The sequence below is a fragment of the Mustela erminea genome, chromosome 6, assembly GCF_009829155.1.
Source record: "Mustela erminea isolate mMusErm1 chromosome 6, mMusErm1.Pri, whole genome shotgun sequence".
In the NCBI taxonomy this organism is placed as follows: Eukaryota; Metazoa; Chordata; class Mammalia; order Carnivora; family Mustelidae; genus Mustela; species Mustela erminea.
This window is the reverse complement of record NC_045619.1, coordinates 6,214,851-6,231,792: the sequence shown is the minus strand read 5'-3', so window position 1 is coordinate 6,231,792 and position 16,942 is coordinate 6,214,851. Positions and strand designations below refer to the sequence as shown.

The 16,942-nt window shown below is 52.5% G+C and overlaps 2 protein-coding genes across 8 annotated transcripts in view; one reads left to right on the top strand and one right to left on the bottom strand.

The window, feature by feature from the left end:
- SERHL2 (serine hydrolase like 2) overlaps positions 1-2,678 on the top strand; it is a 29,959-nt gene extending 27,281 nt beyond the window's left edge. For 4 of the 7 annotated variants that reach the window (XM_032346053.1, XM_032346057.1, XM_032346056.1 and 1 more), the window contains one exon: positions 452-1,190. In XM_032346053.1, coding sequence (XP_032201944.1) covers positions 452-828 — 377 coding nt within the window. In that variant the 3' untranslated portion in view covers positions 829-1,190. Of the gene's footprint in view, positions 1-451; positions 1,191-1,777; positions 1,875-2,252 lie in introns of those variants that run through there. The other 3 variants (XM_032346055.1, XM_032346061.1, XM_032346054.1) reach the window with 2 other exon arrangements.
- A 133-nt stretch (positions 2,679-2,811) lies between these two features.
- On the bottom strand, positions 2,812-10,521 carry RRP7A (ribosomal RNA processing 7 homolog A). The gene is made up of 7 exons (XM_032346065.1): positions 10,410-10,521; positions 8,842-8,984; positions 5,997-6,122; positions 5,237-5,354; positions 4,863-4,960; positions 4,277-4,475; positions 2,812-3,145 (listed from the first exon to the last, which is right to left on the bottom strand). The coding sequence occupies exons 1-7, from the start codon at positions 10,480-10,482 to the stop codon at positions 3,060-3,062; spliced, it is 843 nt and encodes a 280-aa protein (XP_032201956.1). The 5' UTR covers positions 10,483-10,521; the 3' UTR covers positions 2,812-3,059.
- Between the last annotated feature and the right edge of the window lie 6,421 nt (positions 10,522-16,942).

Here is a 16,942-nt window from a genome sequence, read left to right as displayed (position 1 = left end):
GACCAGGACGGTCGGTGCAGGTTGGAAGGCTGCTCGTGGTGGAGTCCGGAGCCTGGGCCACCTGGGCCGTGCTGCAGGGCGGCCTGCAGGTGGGGGAAGGAAGTTCAGGACTAGGGGTCATGTCTCGTCCTTAATCTAGATCCAGAAGCCACCCAGGTCACTTCTTAGCATCTAGCTATACAACCACACCAGGATGTAAAGGGACCTGCACAGTGTCTGGAGGGACAGCCATGAGCCCAGGAGAGGGAGAACGGATTAAGGGAGGAATCAAGCCTCTGGCCTGCAGGTTAGAGGCCTCTGGGGGTGATGTGGTTGGGAGCTGGACCTGGTCCCGGGGTCAGTGGCCACAGTGGCCCCACAAGCCCCACCCCACCCCAGGACAGAGGCCTCACACCGGCAGCAACACCTACTGCCTTTTATAGCAAACTCACTGTGGCCTGTCCCTTTGCAGCCGGAGCATTGTGTGGATTTCGTCAGCAGGGAGCAGTTTGTGAACTTCACCAAGCAGCTGCAGGCCCGCGTCCTGCTCATCAAGTAAGCGCGAGCCTCGTGCCTCCAAAGACCCTCGGCTGCCAGGAACCCCCAGGTCTCCCTCGTGTGAGGTTCTGGGTTCTTCTGCTTGAGGCCGGGCTGCCCCTGGCACCAGGGCATGGAGGGCACAGGCAGCAGGGCCGGGAGCTGAGCCAGCTGCCCCTCTTGCAAGGCCGGGCAGACACCGGCCGACTGTCCCCTGCCAGGTCCCCTGGCCCTTTGCTGCTCCCCAGCCTTCCAACCGCCCCCACCTGCCAGCCGCAGTCCCCAAGCCACTGCCTGTGGCCACAGCTGTGACTTCTAGGGACATGTGTGTCTCTGGTGCTGAGCACAGGGGTCTAGGAAGCACGGACTGGAGTTGCAGATCCAAACCCCAGTGAGATACGCTGCAACCCCCCACACCTGGGGACGGCGGACCCTACATGGCAGGGGACAGGCACTGGCAAGGACGTGGAGAAACCAGAGCCTCCCACTGTGGGGCTGTAAAGCGGCACAGTCACTTGGAACAGTCTGGCAGTTTCTGGAGCCACTAAGTTACCACAGGGCCCCACAGTCACCCTCCCAGGGATCTACAGGCCCGACCTAGGTCCACACGGCAGCTCGTGCAGGACCATCCAGAGCGGTGCTCGTCACAACAGCCCAGAAGCGGAGGCCACCCAGGTGACCGCCAGCAGACAGGCCGAATGCGGCATGTCCACGCGGGGGGCTACATTTCAGCCAGAAGGGAACAAACTGGTGCAGGCTACACAGGTGACTCAGGAGAACAGGACAGAAAGTGAAAGAAGCCAGTCCCAAGTCCACGCGTTCTGTGGTTTGACCCACACACCAGTGCGGAGCGCAGAGTCTCTGCGGTCAGTGTTGGTGTAAACCCAGGAGCTGGTTGAGAACCAGAGGCTCCGGTTTGGGGTTTTTTGAGACGATGACAGTGTCCTCCAATCGACTGTAGTCACAGGTGCAGAACTCTTAAGTATACAGGTGAAATGCGCAAAATCTCGGGAAAGACGCGGAGAGCGAGCACGGACTCGGCCCGTCCCCTCCCGGCTGCGCCATGCAGAGGCCCTGGCCGCGGGCGGGTCCCATGACCCTGCCGAGGTGAACCCCGCAGCACCTTGGCCACAGTGAGCCCTGAACTGCAGGAAAATCAGAGGCAAGCCTAGGCTGGTCTCTGCTCAGCCTGGAAGCAGGCTGGGGGGAGGCACCACAAGGTGTCCCCAGGGTGAATCTTGATTTTCCTCTCACTTTCCAGAGCAATGCAAGGATATTTTAACGTGAGGAGGGAGGATGACACCGACAAGAGCATCATAACTTTTGTGACAGACACGCTGAAATCGATCCTAAAGGAGGTGGGGGCATGAGCTCAGCTCGGGTGACCTCAGCACCACCACCGAAGGCGAGCCTGTGTGGCCCGCCCGCAGTGCCCTCCCATCTCCCAGGGAGGGTCACCCTTGACTACTGGGTCCTCCCTAGCCTAGCTCTACAACCTCACAGGCCAGAATGACCCAGAAATCCGGACATCCCCCCCCATCCCCCCATTTCCAAATCAGGCCTTTCTCACTGAGTCAGGCTCTGACTTAACCAGCATGTGACTGGGGAGCTGTGGGTCAGTCCCTGCCCCGTGGTTCACCGGGGGACCCTTTGGAACCCCTGGGAGGTAGCAGACCCTGGGAAGGCCCCAGCACAACAGAGGGGCCACACTCACCAACCATTCCCGCCCCCTCCAGCGGTACCAGTACATCGAAGTCCCGGGCTCCCACTACGTCCACTTGAACCAACCCGAGACCGTGTCTGGTATCATCAGTGCCTTTCTGCAGAGCGAGGAGACGATACCACACCATATGTAGCCTGGGCCCAGGCCTTTGGAGACCCGATGCCCACCACTCACCACCCGGATTCCTAGTTCCAGGCCCTCCAGCCAGGGCGGTGTGGTGGGGACTGGCCTCACTGGTTTTGAACGAGGTGGAGAATCTTGGGGAGTTTGGGGGGACACGGGGCAAGATTCTTTCAACATCTGTGACTTCAAGGGGGAGACCCTGTTTGGATCTGGGGGTGCTGTTTGTGGCTGGCGGTCTGCGGGGAGCGGGGGAGGGGAAGGAGCAGCCAGGTAGCCGCCCAGCCAGACGAAAAATAAAACGTTCTTGTGTGCTTCTGAGGCTGTCCTGTCTGCGCGGGGGCTCTTCCACGGAGGGGAAGGGAGAATACAGTGGACACTCGGAGACCAAAGGCCCGGGGCAGACTGGGAACAGACAAACCAGGAGAAGGAAGCAGCCATGGCCTGGGCTGGCCTGGCAGGCAGGCCTCACCAGCACTGCCCCCCCCACCCCCCCACCCCCTGCTAGGGACTCAGAACCAGGGGGAGGGTCCTGTCCCTGTGCGCTCAGATCTGGCGGGGGCGGGGAGGGGGGTGGTGTGATGTGGCAGCCCCTGGGCCTGCGCAGTCTGGGACGAGTGTTCCAGGCCTTCACGTCCTCCCTGGCCACACACCGCCACCGCTCACTGCCCCCTCCGTGGGGCCCCGGGACCAGCTCAGCTCAGTAGGGTCGGAACTTGCGCTGTGCCCGCATCAGCTCGATCCTCTGCTTGTCCTCCTCGAACTTCTTCCGCAGCTGGGCTAGATCTGGGGAAGGGGATGGGAGAAGGGTCAGTGTACCCTGTGGGGACTGTGCCCCCCTCCGCCCTCCTCTCTGATACTGTCCAGACGCTGCAGGGAGAGACGAGCCTGCAGGCCCCGAGGGCAGGGTGCGGGAGCCAGGGTGGCCACACGCCTGAGCTTTCCGGGAAGACTCGGCAGAAGAGCGAGCGCAGGGAAAGCAGGATGCCCGCTCCCTTACCACCCCCCCCACACATGCGGGGTGAAGGCAGGCGGCTCTGGGGTATGGGGAGCCCCCCGGGGCACCTGTCCTCCCCTTCCCACTGCAGCAGCCAGCAGCCAGACTGGGGAGGACGTCAGGGAGTAAAGGGACGCGGGCCTCGGAGCGCCGCAGAATTCGGACGGCGGCTCTGGCCAAGTGACCAAGTCAGGAATACAGAGGGGTAGGCCCAGAGGGAGAGCCGACGTAGACGTGCTGTCAGCGCTTCTAGAGAGACGAGCAGGAGCTACGGTGTCCAAAGAGAGACGCCAGAGTGGGAAGCAGCAGCAAGACAGGCAAGAGGGTGACGGGCCTGGGTGGCAGGTCACCATCCACTGCTGAGCCTGTCCCCCTGCCAAGGCCAGGGCCAGCACCCTCTGCCCACGGGGAAGCCACGCCGCAAACAAGGAATGGCCTGCGGCACATGCTCCGCGCCATCAGGAGCAGGAGTGAGCCAGGGGCGAGCGGGCGCTCGTGTCGACACGCTCCGTGCGAGGGCACCCGCCCTGTAGTCACTCACACACACTGTCACACACACCGTCACACGCACACACACTCACACAGCAGCGGCGGCTCCCTGAGATCCACCCTCTGTGGTCCGGCCGCCCCTGCTGCAGCCGGACAGGTTCCAGCACCAACTGCTCAGGGTGGTCTGACGTCCCGGGTGTGTCCCAAGCGTCTCAACAACCCAGGGCCCCCACAGCTGTCGCAGGGAGCAACAGGGGCACCGCCGCAGGGGATGCTGCAGGTTGGGACCCTGATTCCAGAGCCCGTGGGACGTCTGTGTCCAGGGAACCCCCCCCCCCGGCCGCCACTCCACACCCACGTCCCAGTGCCGCCCGTGGGAGCCCTGCGCTCCGGACGGGGCTGAAGCGCGACACTCTGGGCGCCTCCCTTACGCTCCATCTTGGTCTCTCGGTGCTGCCAGGCGTAAAAGTTGAGCAGCTCCTTGCGGGCGCGCTTCCGCCTCTCCCTGTCCAGCACCCGCAGGCTGGCCGCCTCCGTCCGCGGCAGCACGGGCCGCCGGCCCCGACGGGTCACCTTCACCCAGCCCTCCTCGTCCGGAACCCCTTCCTCCTCCTTGGCCTTGGCCTCCTCCTGCAAGGAGAGAACGCTGTGCCCGGCGGACCCCGGGACCCGCCCTGCAGCCTGGGGTGCCCCCCCCCACCTTCGAAGCTCTCTCCGGCGCCCAGAACCTTCTTGCCACCTCCCTGCACCCACCGCCACCTGCTGCGCCCTCTCCATCCCAGGAGCCTAAGTATTGGGGGAGCAGGGGGCACAGAGGTACTGACACTGCCTCCTCGTCCCTCAGACTGTCCCACAGGCCACTTAGAGACCAGACCAGGAGTCACCCAGGTAGGGGACACAGGACTCACAGGGAAAAAGGGAGCCCGAACTCTACACAGTGACCAGGACAGGGAGCCAACCCTCACCCCCCTCCAGAGCGACCCAACACCGGTGATCCCGTCCGCACGGAAGCCCCACCTCGGCTATCCTCTTGTCATACGCCTCCATGAACGTGTCCACTTCGGCCCTCAAGGCCTCAGGGTCTGGCACCGAGTCTGCGTAGCTGCTGATCCACTCTGAGGAGAAAGGGGGCAGGGAAACGGGACCTCCTCGGGCCTAATCCTCAGGGCCCTGAGTGCCCAGCCGGGCAGGATCTTTTCACGCAGGCCACCAGGATGGAGACTTGCGGCCCAAGGAAGGTTCTAGGGGCGGCAAGCTGGGCCCTCCCCTCCGCCCGCCCTGACTGCCGCTCTGGGGGTGCGTGGACACAGCAGGCACTGCCCACAGTGCTCCCCCCGCCAACCCAGGGCCCAGGAAGGGGGGTGGGGGCGCGACGCTGCCGTGGTACGGACTGTGGATGCCGCTCTTCACAGGGTGACTCTCTGTCGAGGCCAGTAAAGGGCCCTTGAGCACTAAGGCAGCAGACACCCCGCCTGCCTTCTGGAACACGACGTAGGCCACCTGGAAGCCCTGGGGGAAGGAGAGGTGTCAGAAGGCCAGCACCCGTCCCACCGTCCCAGCAACTGGCTCCCAGGGCTCCCAGACTCCTCGCTGGGCTAGGGGACACGTGCTCGTATGTTCCTGAACCAGGAAGATAACCAGAAAGTTCTCTGCTATCCTGGGAAGGGACAGCCACGCTCCTGGTTTTCCAACTCCTGCCAGAAGCGACCCAGGTGAGGTGAGACACTCGGGACTTCCCTTCCGGTCATGGGAGGGACGCAGTGACAAACCAGCGTCATACGCTGCGCGTCCTGGGAGCGGACAGAGCACGCACTAGGTCAGACCGCGCGACGCCAGGGGGAGGTGTGGGCTCAGGACGGGGAGAGGAGGCCAGGCCGGGGGGCCTGAGGAAGAAGAGACTTCGGCTGGGGAGCAGGAGAGCTCCGGGAGGCCCTTCGGGGCAGCGAGCAAGATGGTCTCTGAGCTCCCACCCAGGACAATGGAGAGAGCCGGACAAGAAGCTAAAGGACGTGGCAGATCCAGGGAAAGGAGCAGAGGCGCTGCTTACTGGCCGGCGTCCTCGGCCACATGTGGCAGGGACTGGCCTACCAGTGCCACCCTGGCCGCCCCCTGCGCCCCCAGGTGAGCAGATGGCAGCACTTGGACGCTTACCGGAACGGGCGTGGGGTGAAAAAACTTGGACTTTGGCTCCTCTGTGCTGTCAGCGAGGTCTGGCTTCTCCTGTAACTGCACGGACTGGACGGGGCCGCAGGGGGAGAAGAGGCGGGACAGGCACTCCTGCCACAGAAAGCACAGCGTGAGGGGCTGCGGGGCCTCGGGGAGCCTCCCTCCGCCCAGGGTGGCATCGCCAGGGGACCAGGGCCCCCAAAGGTCTCGGAGCCCGTGACTGCCCACCCGCAGGGCACACACACGGGCCGAGAGCCAGCCATATCCTCCTCTGTACCGTCACCGTCCTGCCCTCCCACAGCCCGAGCCCACGAGCCTGTGAATTTCCAAGTTCAAAACTGTTGAGTAAAAAAACCCACACCTCCACTGGCCATGGGACATGGGAGGGAGCAGACACGGCGTGAGACAGAATTCAGGTATAAACTTTTTGACTTTATGACAGGAAACTGCTTGAAACATGTGCCCAGGTTATTTGCTTGGTCCCTGAAAAGGGATTTCTCGCTTTGAAAGGTCAGTCGTCTGTCGCTGCCCCTTTCTCTGGGGGAACGATCCCCGGAGGAGGATTAGGTTCTATCAGGAGACTAGGCGTGGATGTTTCCGGGGTTATGCAGAGGATTCTGGATTTCAGGAGCCAAACAACTCAGTTTTCCTCCCTGCGGCAGCCATTTAAACCTGGAGTCAACTCTGTTTTGGGGACTCAGGCTGGCGGTGATCCTTGGGAGGGGAGGGCCGTGGAAGCATTTCTTGGGCTCGGGTCACGTTCTGGTTCTGGGGGCTGAGTACGCAGGCCTGTTCAGTCTGTGAAACGCAGCGAGCTATACCCTGTGGCCAGGCCTTTCTCTGCACACACACCACGCTTCAGGAAACGTAAACCATGACAGCCTCTCTTCTGCTTTTCTCTGACTGCAGAAAAGTGTTTTTTGAAATTAGCTCCTATCTTGAGGATTCTCTCCCTCTGCCTCTGTCCTGCCCCCACTCACTCTCCCTAAAATAAACATACCTTTAGAAATTAATACTCCTTTTTTGAAAAACAACTCATCTAAAACCCAGCAACACCCTTAGTTTCTGTTCCGTGACTTTATGTAATGCAAAACAACCATTTTTTTTAAACTTTTTTTTTTTTTTTAAGATTTTATTTATTTATTTGACAGAGATCACAAGTAGGCAGAGAGGCAGGCTGAAAGACAGAGAGGAAGAAGCAGGCTCCCTGCCGAGCAGAGAGCCCGATGTGGGACTTGATCCCAGGACCCTGGGGATCATGACCTGAGCCGAAGGCAGCGGCTTAACCCACTGAGCACCTAGGCGCCCCAGCAAAACAACCATTTTTGTGAAAATACATTACTGCCTGGACAGATTTAGAGGATAAGCTTATCTTCTATTTAAAAAATTAATAATAATAATACTTATTTATTCGACAGCGAGAGAGGAAACAAAGCAGGGGGAGAAGGAGAGGGAGAAATAGGCCGAGCAGGGAGCTTGATGTGGGGCTCGATCCCAAAACCCTGGGATCATGACCTGAGCTGAAGGCAGACGCTTAATGACTGAGCCACCCAGGCACCCTGTATCTTCTATTTTTACCTATGGAGATGTATCACTTTTATAATCAGAGAAAACATGTAATTCAAATAATTCTGGGAAATAATAAAAAGCTTTGAGCTTCTTAGAACTGCACTTTATATTTTTTTATTTTTTAAAGATTTTATTTGAGAAAGAGAGAGCACAAAGAGGGGCAGTGGCAGGCAGAGGGAGAGGGAAGGGAGAAGAGGGCCCCCTACTGAGCAGGGAGCCTGATGTGGGAACCAGTCCCAGAGGCAGATCTTAACCGACTGAGCCACCCAGGGGCCCCAGAACTTTACTTTTCAAAGCACAGCTTTAAAAAAACATTTCCAGGGACGCCTGGGTGGCTCAGTTGGTTGGACGACTGCCTTCGGCTCAGGTCATGATCCTGGAGTCCCGGGATCGAGTCCCGCATCGGACTCCCAGCTCCATGGGGAGTCTGCTTCTCTCTCTGACCTTCTCTTCGCTCATGCTCTCTCTCCCTGTCTCTCTCTCAAGTAAATAAATAAAAAATCTTAAAAAAAAAAAAAAAAATTCCAAAAAAATAATATTAAATTAAAATTTAAAATAAGTAAATAAATAAGTAATCATTTCCAAGGTGCCTGGGTGGCTTAATCGGTTAAGTGTCTGATGCTTGCTTTCGGCTCAGGTCGTGATCTCAGGGTCTGGGATCAAACCCTGTGTCTGGCTCTGTGCTGGGTGTGGAGCCTGCTTGAGATTCTCTCTCTCAGCCTCTGCCCCCGACCTTGTGCGTGCTCATGCTATTTCTCTCTCTCTCTTAAATAAAAAAATAAATCTATCTTTAAAAAGACATTTCCGGGACACCTGGGTGGCTCACTGTGTTAAAGCCTCTGCCTTCGGTTCAGGTCATGATCTCAGGGTCCTGGGATCAAGCCCCGCATCGGGCTCTCTGCTCAGCAGGGAGCCTGCTTCCCCTCTGTCTCTCTCTCTGCCTGCCTCTCTGCCTACTTGTGATCTCTTGTCTGTCAAATCAATAAATAAAATCTTAAAAAAAAAAAAAAAAGACATTTCCAGGACCCCTAGCTGGTTCAGTCGATAAAGGATGTAGAGATTACTTTAAAAAAATAATAATAATAAGCTATTTCCTCTCACAAGAGACAGACGCAGCAGCCTTCTAGATGCCCTCCCTTGGGGCTTCAGTTGGATGCTTCCACCTAACCAGCAAGGACCAGCGGAAGGAGGCCAGCGGAAACCCAACCCTACCCGTAGCTCCTGGCCCGCCCTAGAGGTTCCCTTCCGGACACCCGCTCACCTCTGTGCAGTATGGGGGCACATTGAGGACAAAAAGGGTCCGCTTCTGAGGCCAGGAAGACTTGGTGCCTTCTCGAACTCTGTGCTCTCTCACATAGAGGTAGTGAGAAGCCTGCTGCTTTTCCGAGAACTTGATCGGGATGGCTGGACAGGAAATGGGGGCAGGGAGGGACAGCGTGAACATCAAGCTCAGGCTGTCCCTTTCTGGCCATCTGTCTGTCCGTTCCATCACTGAGCCCTTCCCCTAGGCAAGGCCTGTGCAGAGTACTGTGCAGGCTGCGAGACTGAAGGAACAGAGAACCTGCCTAGGAGGTTCGCCCAAGCAGGTGGGGGAGAGAAGGTAAACGGGCAATTACGACAGGTGGGAGCACAGTGAGACGGCAGCCCAAACCCCACTGCTCTTGGGGTCAACACCAAAATCCTGACATTGGCTGGAGGCCTTGCCAGACCCTGCCCACCTTTCACATCCTTTTGCAGAGTCCGTCCCCCACCACTGTGCGGGCCTGCCACTCTGCCTTCTCTCTATCCCTCCAGTAAGTCCAGGCCTCACTCAAGCTCACATGTTTCCTTTACCTGAAACACCAACCTTCCCTCCACCCACTCTTCAGGTTTAACTCTACTTCCTCTGAGAGCCTTACATGCCAAGTCAGAGCCACCTGCTCTGTGCCTTGACAATGTCTCTCCATGTCTCTAAGTCTCTATCTGCGTAATCATTTGGGGATAATGTCTGACATTCCCGTAATGCTAGGGGCTCTTTTCTGTTTCTCCCGGCCTCCTTCAGAGCACCGTGGGGATACCTCTGCAGCACCTGTGCTCAGGAAGTTCCCACAAGAGTAGCACAAGACAATGAACAAGGCAGCACATAACAAGATCCTATCAAATATGAAAGAAAGGGGGAAACTGGGGGTGGTTGCATGGCGGGGGTCTTTAGATCAGTATCTGAACGGCCTCTTTGAGGAAGCAGTATCAAAGTCATAAGGCACAGCTGTGTGAAAAGGGCACCTCAAGTGCAAAAACCCTGAGGGTTTAAAGAGCTTGTTGCTCCAGAGGAACAGAGAGCGCTCCAGGGCGGCTGAGGCAGAACATGTGGGGCCACACAAGTCAGTAAGTTTGGCTTTCGTTTTAGGTGCTAACTTGTCAAGCCTCGGGAGGGAATTCAGTGGGTATGGGGCTATACAGGCAGGCTGTGAGGCAAAATCTGATTTAAATCTGACTTTGGAAAGCACATTCCGGCACCTGGGCGAACAGAAAGCAGGGGCAGGAGAGCCAGTTGGGAAGGCACAGCCAGGTTAGGGGCGATAGGGGCCAGACTAGGAGTGCCAGAGGTGATAAGAAGCGGGTGGGCTCCCTCGTCCGGGGTTAGAGTGTGGACAGAGACGGGTTTCCCCAAGGGAAGCGGTGGCCAAAATGGGCTCGTCCCGGAAAAGTACCGCCAGACGCGAGCAGGGCGTCTTGGGGGCTTCCGGGCCACCAGGCCTCATACCCAATCGCGCGGGGGTCCCCGAGCCAGCGCCGCCGCCCGAGCCGCCTCCCGGGGAAGCCTGACCGCCCGACCCCGCGGCGCCTCACCTGAGTAACCCGGCGGGCTCGGAATCCCCTGCTCCGGGTCCCGCGACCCACGTTTCCTCCTGCGCGCCACCATCTTGCCAGCCGGAAGCCGCGGGGGCCGCTGGGAGTTGCCGTCGGCGCTGGGAGCGTGCGCGTTTCCATGACGACGGCGGGGCGGCGTGGGGCCCGCCTTCTCGGTTCCAGGCCCGCCTCCGCGCCCGGGTACCTTCACCGCACAGCCTTCGTTGGCTCTGAGTCGTCAGCCGGTGGATGTGTGGGTACATGTCGGCGTGGAGCGAACTCAGCCTTCCAGTCTTCCAGTGCGCAAATAGCAGCGAAGACCTCATTGAAGCTGACCATTCCAGCCATTTCTAAGTGCACAATTCAGTGGCATTAAGTGTTTTCTCAGTATTCTGCGACCAACCTCCTTGCCCATCTCCAGAATGTTTCATCCTCCGGAGCTGAAACTCTGTACTTGTTTCCCCTTCCCCCAGCCCCTGGTAACCACCATTTTACTTCGTTCCTGTGAATCTGACTCCTCTAGATACCGCATACAATGCAATCATACAATATGTGTCCTTCTGTGTCTGGCTTATTCCACTTTGCGTGTGTTCATGTTAATCCACGTAGCAGCAGGTCTCAGAATTTCCTTCCTTTTTAGAGCTGAGTAATATTTCACTTAGGCACAGATCACATTTTGCTTATCCATATGTCTGTGGACATTTGGGTTGTTTCCACTTTTGGCTATTGTGAATAACGTTGCTATAAATATTCTCTACAACTTTTGGGCAGACATGTTTTGATCTCTCTTGGATACATATCTAGGAGAATTTTTTTTTTAAAGATTTTATGTATTTATTTGACAGACAGAAATCACAAGTAGGCAGAGAGGCAGGCAGAGAGAGAGGAGGAAGCAGGCTCACTGCTGAGCAGAGAGCCCAGGTGGGACTCCATCCCAGGACCCTGAGATCATAACCTGAGCCAAAGGCAGAGGCTTTAACCCACTGAGCCACCCAGGTGCCCCTCTAGGAGAATTTCTTGATCATTATAGTAACTGTGTTTCACTTTTTGAGAACTTCCTGTTTTCCAAAGTGGCTGCATCATTTTAATGTCTCACCAGCAAAGTTTGAGGGTCTAAAATTCTCCACATCCTCACCATTATTTATATCTAATATTTTGGCTATAGCCATCCTAATGATCATATAGTGATAGCTCCTTGCTTGGGTTTTGATTTGCATTTCCCTGATCATGAGTGAGGCTGAGCATCTTTTCATGTGCTCATTGGCCATTCGTGTGGGCTTTTGTTTTTTGAGAAATGTTGACTCAGAGTCTGCTCATTTTCTGTTGGGTTATTTTTACTTTTATTGTTGCGCTGTAAGAGTTCTTCATCTTTCCTGGGTGCCATTCCCTCATCAAATACGTGATTTGCAAATACTCTCTCCTAATCTGTGGATTGTCCTTTCACTTTCTTTCTTTCTTTTTTTTTTTTAAAGATTTTATTTATTTATTTGACAGAGATCACAAGTAGGCAGAGAGGCAGGCAGGCAGAGAGAGGAGAAAGCAGGCTCCCCGCCGAGCAGAGAGCCCGATGCGGGGCTCGATCCCAGGACCCTGGGATCATGACCTGAGCCGAAGGCAGAGGCTTTAACCCACTGAGCCACCCAGGCACCCCATGTCCTTTCACTTTCTTAAAGGTACAAAAGTTTTTAAATTTTTTTTTTAAAATTTTTAAAAGATTTTATTTATTTATTTGAGAGAGAGAGACAGTGAGAGAGAGCATGAGCGAGGAGAAGGTCAGAGGGAGAAGCAGACTCCCCATGGAGCTGGGAGCCCGATGCGGGACTCGATCCCGGGACTCCGGGATCACGACCTGAGCCGAAGGCAGTCGTCCAACCAACTGAGCCACCCAGGCGTCCCAAAAGTTTTTAAATTTTTGAAGTTAAATTTACTTTTTGAGGGTATCTAGTTGTCTGCACCATTTGTTAGACTATTCTTTCCCCCACTGAATTAATTGTCTTGGTACCTTTGCTGAAAATTAATGGACCAGATACACGAGGCTTTAGTTTTGGACTCTCCCTTCTATTCCACTGGTCTGTATGTCTGTCCTTATGCCAGTATCACACTGTCTTGATTACTGTAGCGTTTTACTTAAGTTTTGAAATCTGGAAGTGTGAGTTCTTCAACTCTCTTCTTTTTCAAGATGGTTTTGGCTACGCAGGACCCCTTTAAATTCTTTCAACAATGTTTTGTAGTTTTCAGGATATAAGTTTTACGCTTATTTTAAGTACTCTTAAGTATTAATTTTATCCTATTTTATTGTTTGACTCTATGCTGAGTTTCAGAATTGTTTTCTAATATGACTTTTAGATTACTCATTGTATCGATTGACCTTGCATTCTGCCATTATGCTGTGTACCTTAGTTCTGGTAGTCTTTCAGTGGATTCCTTAGCATTTTCTGTATAAAGACCATGTCATCTACAAATAGAAATAATTTTACTTTTTTCTTTCCAATCTGCATGCTTTTCTCTGCAACTCCCCGACTCCTTCCCAAACCAAAACCCCTTGGCTAGAGCCTCCAATTCACTGTTGAACACAAGTGGTAAAAGCAGACATCCTTGTCTTGTCTCAGATCTTAGAGGAAAGCTTTCGATATTTAACCCAGGGATTACTGATTTCACTGTGACCAAGAACACACGCTATGAACTTAATTCTTTTGCACTTGTTGAGATTTGGTTTTTTGGGCAGGATATGGGTATATGTCCCATGGTATTTGAAAAGAATGTGTCTTCTGTTGTTGGGTGGAATTTTTTGTTGATTGCATCCTGTTGGTTGGTGGTGGTAAGCTCTACATCCTTGATGTTCTGTCTAGTTCTACCTATTGTTGCAAGGGATGTTGAAGTCTTTGAGCGTTAAGTGTGGATTTGCTATTCCAATTCTATCAGGTTTTGCATCACATGATTTGTAGCTGTTACTTGGCAATACATATTTAGGATTCTATCTTCTTGGTGGATCAACCTTTTTTTTTTTCCATTATACAATGTTCCTCTATCTCTGGTAACTTTCTTTGCTCTGAAGTCTAATATATCCGATACTAACATAGCTACTTTGGGGGGATTGTTGGCATGATATATATTTTTTTCAATCATTTTGCTTTCAGCCTTATATTGTCATATTTGATGTGTCTCTTGCAGAGAGCATGTAAGGGCATGTTTTTTCACTTACTTTGCCAATCTTTCAGTGGATGTATATAGAGACCATTTATATTTGATACAGTGATCTTAGTGATATAGTTTAATCTCACATTTTCTTAATTTTGTTTTTTCCGGGGTGCCTGGGTGGCTCAGTGGGTTAAGCCTCTGCCTTTGGCTCAGGTCATGATCCCAGGGTCCTGGGATCCAGCCCCGCATCGGGCTCTCTGCTCAGCGGGGAGCCTGCTTCCCTGGCTCTGCCTACTTGTGATCTCTGTCAAATAAATGAATCTTTTTAAAAAAAGTTTTTTTTCTGCCATCCTGTGAGTTACCTGAACATTTTTTTTTCTGATTCATTTTTATTTTTCTGTAGTGTTTTGGGTTGTGTTATCTTTTTTAGTGATTGCTCTAAGAGTCTCATCATATATACTTGTTACTACCGTATAGCCCTGCTGACATCTACCAGTTTGGGTGAAAAGTAGAAAACTTCCCTCTATTTCCCTTTGTCCTCTCCTATTTATAAAGTAATTGTTTTATTTTTATTTTTTTTAAAGTAATTGTTTTAAATATTTCTTCTATGTACATTGAGAACCACATCAGTGTTATAATTTTGGTTTCAACCATTAACAATTTAAAAATTCAAGAGAAGTATTTTACCTATAGTTTTACTTTTTTAAAAAATTTTATTTATTTATTTGACAGAGATCACAAGTAGGCAGAGAGGCAGGCAGAGAGGGGACAGCAGGTCCCCCACCGAGCAGAGAGCCAGACACGGGGCCCAATCTTAGGACCTCAGGATCATGACCTGAGCCAAAGGCAGAGGCTTTAACTCACTGAGCCACCCAGGCACCCCTATTTCTACTGTCTTACCTTCCTTTCTGATACACAAAGTTTCCTTCTTTTATTTTTTCCTTCAGGGTTAGGGAGCTTTTTTAGCCATTATTTCAGGCAACGCATTTCTAATTTTCTTTTATCTGAGAATGTCTGAAATAATCTTTTTAAAAAATCTTTTATTTAAGATTTTATTTATTTGACAGACAGAGATCACAAGTAGGCAGAGTGACAGGCAGAGAGAGAGCGAAGAGGAAGCAGGCCCCCTGCCAAACAGAGAGCCCGATGTGGGGCTCGATCCCAGGACCCTGGGATCATGACCAGAGCCGAAGGCAGAGGCCTTAACCCACTGACCCACCCAGGCGCCCTTGTCTGAAATAATCTTGATCCCTGAAAGATATTTTTTGCTGGATGTAGAATTCTCACCCAACCTTATGTTAAATGTGTGCCACTTCCTTTTGGCCTTTTGGTTTCTGATGAGGAACCTGTCATATTGTTTTTCCCTTAAAAGATACCACTTTTTCTTTTGCTTTTATTTTTTTTTTTAACAATTTTATTTTATTTTATTTGGCAGACAGCGATCACAAGTAGGCAGAGGCAGGCTCCCTGCTGAGCAGAGAGCCCCATGTGGGGCTCCATCCCATGATCCTGGGATCATGACCTGAGCCGAAGGCAGAGGCTTTAACCCACTGAGCCACCCAGGTGCCCTTCTTTTGCTTTTAAAGTGTTTGTCTAGTTTTCTTAAGTTTGGCTGTGACGTGTCTTGGTGGTAGTTTCTTCGTATTTGTTTGGGATTCTTAGAGCCTCTTGAATCTATAGGTTTAGATCTTTCACCATTTCTGGGAAGTATATGGCTATTACTTCAACTATTTCAGTCTCAATTTTTCTTCTCTCCTTCTAGTACTCTGATGATTTTTTAATTTTAGTTTTTTTGTCATAGGTCCCCGAGGTCCTTTTTTTTTTTTTTTTTTTTAATTTCCTTTCTGTTCAATTTGTTAATTTCTATTGCTTTACCTTCAACTTCAAGGATTCTTCGTTGCTTTTTTGGTAATTGTGTTTTTCAGCTCTAAATGATTCTTTATATTCTTTGCTGAGACTTTGTATTTTTTTCACTTGTTGCAAGTGTGTTAATTTTTTGTTACACTTTTATGATGGCTGCTTTTAAATCCTTGGCAGGTAATTCTAACATCTTTTATCTCAGTGTTGTCTCCCTACCCCCTTTTCTGTTTCCCTGGCCTCTTCAGTCTATTTTTGACTGAAACATGGACATTTGGGGTCGTCACAAACACTGTTATCTTTAGATTTTCTGTTACAGCACGCACACCTCCTCTGATGCGGATGGAAAGGCACCACTTAATCACTGCCAGGTGTGGCTGGAGCTCAGGGTCCTTGACTAACGTCTGACACCCAGGGGTGGGGAGTGCCTCCTAGTTCCTGCCTTGCGGGGGTCAGTTCCATCACCCTGTTCCACTTCTACTTAGAACACCCTGGTTGGGAGGGGTCAAGGGGCCTCATTTCTCCTCATAGGGCCTCCACCAACACCAATTTCAAGTTCCAGAGCCCCGCTGGGCCTTCTCTGTACCGCCCCAATGGGAATTTGGAGGTGCCCCCAGTACAGCCTAGTGAGGCTGGAAGCTTAAGATCCCAAGTTGGCTTCTGTTGGTAGCGTCAGGGTGGTTTCTTCTGGGGTGAGGCTGTAGTCTTGTGAAGCTTATTTTGGGGGGGGGGGGTGTCTGCTTTTTCAGAACTGTTTTGAGATGTGAAGGAAAAAACAGTGCCAGTTGATTCCTTGGGTCCCAGGGTCCCAAGGTCCTCAGTTAGTCTTTCTCTCCACCTTTCAGGCTTATGTTTGTTTTCTATAAAGTCTCCAGGGCTCAATTTCAGGCGCCCCTGAAAGCAGGATCTTAGAGAGAGATCTGTACAGCCGTGTTCACATCAGCATTATTCACAACAGCTAAAACATGGAAACGATCCAACTGCCACAGATAAATAAGCAAAATATGGTATACAGACACATACAACATAGTGTTCAACTTTAAAAATTCTCATGGGATGCCTGGGTGGCTTAGTCATGAAGCCTTTGGCTCAGGTCATGATCCCAGGGTGCCAGGATCAAGTCCTGCATCAGGTTCCTTGCTCTGCGGGGAGCCTGCTTCTCCCTCTCCCTCTGCCTGCCACTCTTCCTGCTTGTGCTCTCCCTGTCAAATAAATAAGTAAAATCTTTAAAAACATAATAAAAAAATAAAAATTCTCATATATGCTACATGGAAAAAGCCTGAGGACATGATGCTGAATGAAGTAAGCCAAAGAAACACAAATGCTGCACAAATCTTGAATGAGTCACCAAAATCTTAGAACATATAATGCTGGTTGCCAGGGTCTGGAGGAGGGTAAAATGGCAGTTCCTGTTGAACGGAAACAGTGTTTCAGTTCTACAAGATGAAGGGTTCTAGGGATGGCTGGTGGTGGGCTGCACGCCAGGACTGTATGTAATGCCACCGGAATGTACAAAGATGGTAAATTTCATGTGTGTT

Coding starts and splice junctions, on each gene's coding strand:
- RRP7A (XM_032346065.1), bottom strand. CDS start 10,482: ATGGTGGCGCGCAGGAGGAAACGTGGGTCGCGGGACCCGGAGCAGGGG. Junction 8,985..10,409: donor GAGCCCGCCGGGTTACTCAG/GTGAGGCGCCGC, acceptor TTTCCTGTCCAG/CCATCCCGATCAAGTTCTCG. Junction 4,476..4,862: donor ATGACAAGAGGATAGCCGAG/GTGGGGCTTCCG, acceptor CTCTCCTTGCAG/GAGGAGGCCAAGGCCAAGGA.